Source organism: Miscanthus floridulus, chromosome 11, assembly GCF_019320115.1.
Source record: "Miscanthus floridulus cultivar M001 chromosome 11, ASM1932011v1, whole genome shotgun sequence".
Lineage (NCBI taxonomy): Eukaryota > Viridiplantae > Streptophyta > Magnoliopsida > Poales > Poaceae > Miscanthus > Miscanthus floridulus.
Window position 1 is genome coordinate 92,795,787 of NC_089590.1, and position 3,440 is coordinate 92,799,226.

At 46.7% G+C, this 3,440-nt stretch overlaps 1 protein-coding gene across 1 annotated transcript; it reads left to right on the top strand.

The window, feature by feature from the left end:
• Nucleotides 1–513: 513 nt before the first annotated feature.
• On the top strand, nt 514–3,097 carry LOC136493952 (uncharacterized). Its single transcript, XM_066490079.1, has one exon. It carries the CDS (start codon nt 1,194–1,196, stop codon nt 2,466–2,468), a length of 1,275 nt encoding a protein of 424 aa, XP_066346176.1. The 5' UTR covers nt 514–1,193; the 3' UTR covers nt 2,469–3,097.
• Nucleotides 3,098–3,440: the final 343 nt, after the last annotated feature.

Genomic DNA, 3,440 nt, shown 5'->3' on the forward strand with positions numbered 1-3,440 from the left:
TTTCATATAAATTTTTTTTCATTTAATTTCGCAAAAAAAATAATATGATTTTTCTAAGATATATTAATTATATCAAATCATATTTTTTTTGCGAAATTAAATGAAAAAAAAATTATATGAAAATTATAGATCTCGACGAGATCTACAACTTTCTAGTTTTGAGTTTTTGAGATCTACAACTTTCTAGTTTTGAGTTTTTTCATTTGAAGTCGTTAAGATGCTCAAAAAAATTAATAACATATTTAAACGTAAGGGCATTTTTGTCTTTTCACAACTGCAGTTTAACGGCGTTAGAGCCCAAACTGATGGAAGTGGCATGGATGACACGAAAAAGTTAGAGTAGTGGCGCTGAAGACCGCTGAATTTTTTCAGGGACACGCACAGGATTACGATCTTTTATAAAGGCACAAAGGAAAAGTCTCCTTCTCTTCTGGGCACTCCTGCGCGATCAAATCCGATTCAACGGCCGAGAAAAAAGCCTCGAAGCGGAAAACAAAAAAGAAAAAGAAAAAGAAAAAGGAAAAAACAGGGAGAGCCCAAGCCTGAGACGAACACGAAGAAGCAAGGAGCAAAGCAGACACGAGCGAGCCCATCCCAACCCACGAAGCAGCAGCAGCAGCAGCAGCCAGCCGCCTCGCCACGCGCCCGAGCAACGACGCCGAGAGAGCAGCCCGCCCGCCCGCCAGTGAGCAGCGAGGGCAATTCGTCTTCGGCTGGTCCCTGTCCCGCTTCCGCCCGCCAACCCCAATTGCTCCCCCTCGCGGAGGTCAGCTCAATTCCTGCTGTTTCTCGGATTCGATTCGGTTCCGCCGGGCGCGTCGTCTCCCTCGCCGGAGATCCAGCAGGTACGAGCTCGCCGGAGCTCGGCGGGGCCGGGGATCATGCCTCCATTGCTCTAGGGTTTGGGCGGGTAATCCAATTGGCTCGCCAGGCCCGCGGCCTCTATGCTCGATTCGGGCCTGCCTCGCCGCTCCCTGGGCGGCTCCTTGATCTCGCGGCGGTTGGTGCGGCGCCAGCGGAGATGAGATCCCCTCCATGGCCGGCGAGCTGGGAATTGGGGTACGGGCTCGCGCTCTGCAGGAAGAGGCGCAAGCCCTAATGGTTTGATCCTAGCTGGGTGCGGCGTGCTATCCCCAATTCGTTGGTTTCTCTACTCCGGGTCTGATATTGGGGTTTGCTGCGGTGGTAACTGCATGGACACAGTAAGGGAGGAGGCATGGCCAGTGACTGCACAGCAGCAGCGACAGCAGCCATCAGCTCCCCAACCGCAGCAGCAGCAGCAGAATGGCCGTATCGATCTCAGGGAGCTCAAGGCTCTGATGGAGAAGCGGCTTGGTCCGGATCGCTCGCGGCGATATTTTGGCTACTTGAATGGCTACTTATCGGAGAGGCTCGGCAGGCAGGACTTTGAAAAGCTGTGCCTGCAGACCCTGGGGCGGGAGAACCTCCAGCTGCACAACCGGCTAATCCGTGCAATTCTCTACAATGCCTACCAGGGAAAGTGCCCGCCTCCTCCATTGGAAGCAGGGAGGAGACCTGTAGGGGCATCAGTAAAGAAGGCTTCTCAGGCTGCTGAAGTGTTGAATGCTTGCAATGGTGATGCCAGGTTGTTACAGGTTCAGGGATTGAGGCCTGTGGCTACAGCACAGGATCATACTTTGAAAGACAGTATGAATAACATGGGCCCAAATTGTAGGGTGACGGCTGCTGTCAATCACAACCAAGTTACCCATGGTGCTTCTGGATCTCTGGAGAATGGTACTCTAAATCCACTTGAGTTGAAGAGGTTGCATTTTCAACAATGCGAACCTGTAGAGCCACTGGCAAAGCATCCACGCGTGGAACAGTTGCCACCCAATAATATGCTTTTGCAGAGAAGTATGAGCAGCACTGCAGACCGGTCTGCAGAAATATTGAGAAGTCCTGTACGAGCTCCACTAGGAATTCCATTTTGTTCAGCAAGTGTGGGTGGTGCAAGGAAATTTCCACCTCCACCAATTGTTGCAGGTGAGGATCACTTTAACAGCTGTCTTGATCATGGTGGGATGTTCAACACTGAGCTGCTGCACAGACGGATGGAGAAAACAGCAGAAACGCTGGGTTTAGCTGGTGTCACAATGGATAGTGCCGAGCTTCTGAATATTGCTCTGGATAAGTACATGAAAAACCTGATTAGGTCATCTGTTGAGTTAGTAGGAGGTAGTGTTCAGAGGGATGCAAGGAAAGGGACACCACCATACAAGCAGCAAGCTTATGGAAAGCAGATTAATGGTGTCTGGCTGCCAAACCATGTTCACATGCAATCAGGTAGTGGGCCATCAGGAGCCACAAATGAGATCGGAAGTAACCAATTGATCTCCATCAATGATTTTAGGGTAGCCATGCAGCTAAACCCTCAACATCTCGGGGAGAACTGGCCAGTCCTTCTGGAGAAGATATGTCTATGTTCTTCAGAGGAAAATGACTGACAGATGGTGCTTTTTTACTTCATATTGAAGTTTTGTACCAATATGCTTCTTGGTGCCCATCCAATGTACATTTGAGCTGGAAGTGGCAAGATTGCAGGCACAACACAATATGCACATGTGGGGTCAAGGCAGAATTCTGATTTCGCGTTCAGCCGTCAGAGTTGTAGTGAAAGAAAGACATTCTTTTTTCCTGATAAATCATGCCCAAATAAAGGAAAACATCTTCTGGCCATGCAGCTTAGGCCTCATTAGCACTTACCAGGTGGATAGTGTTACATCCAAAAGTCCCAACTTCTATGTAACATCTGGCATAAGGGACTGGGGGCAGCAAAATACAAGTGCTGTCTTGTAACTTATAGGAAAATGTTCTGTAAGTTTCTAGGTCAGGATGTACATTATTGATTGCAAAATTTTTCTAGGTATCTTCAGTACTAATTTCAGGGATCTCGAATGTTAATTTCATTTAATTCTTTTGTAACTGTGCTATGAGAATTATATGTTAGATCTCTACCTTTGTATCTTGATGTGCACGAGTGTCTGTCTTCGGGATTAGGTTGGTGCCCCCATACACTTTTTGGTGTTTATTATACTCAAGACAAGAAAAAAAAAGGAGATGCATTGGTGATCACACTGTGTTCTGTGATCTCAACATGTCTGAAACAGATGGATCCCCAATCAAAAATTTTGTTACTTTGGTTCTTTCTGTTGTCCAGCTTTTATTTTTCTTTTTGAACAATTTCAATATTTTGTTTCAGAGATAAGAAAAGATATCTGGTCTCTGGTGTCATTTTAAGGCTGTCAAAAGCATTTTCAGTTATTATTATACTGTTATATACTTATATATCGCAAGTATGTTGTATCTGAACTATTGCACTTATTGATGTTGGAGAGGATCAGAGAACCCTGGATGCTGACTGTCTGAATTCTGAATGTTCTCTGCATTTTATGTCTGCAGCAAAGAGGCTCGCCGGC

What these genes read in the sequence shown, in the direction of transcription:
- LOC136493952 (XM_066490079.1), top strand. Translation starts at nt 1,194, where the DNA reads ATGGACACAGTAAGGGAGGAGGCATGGCCAGTGACTGCACAGCAGCAG.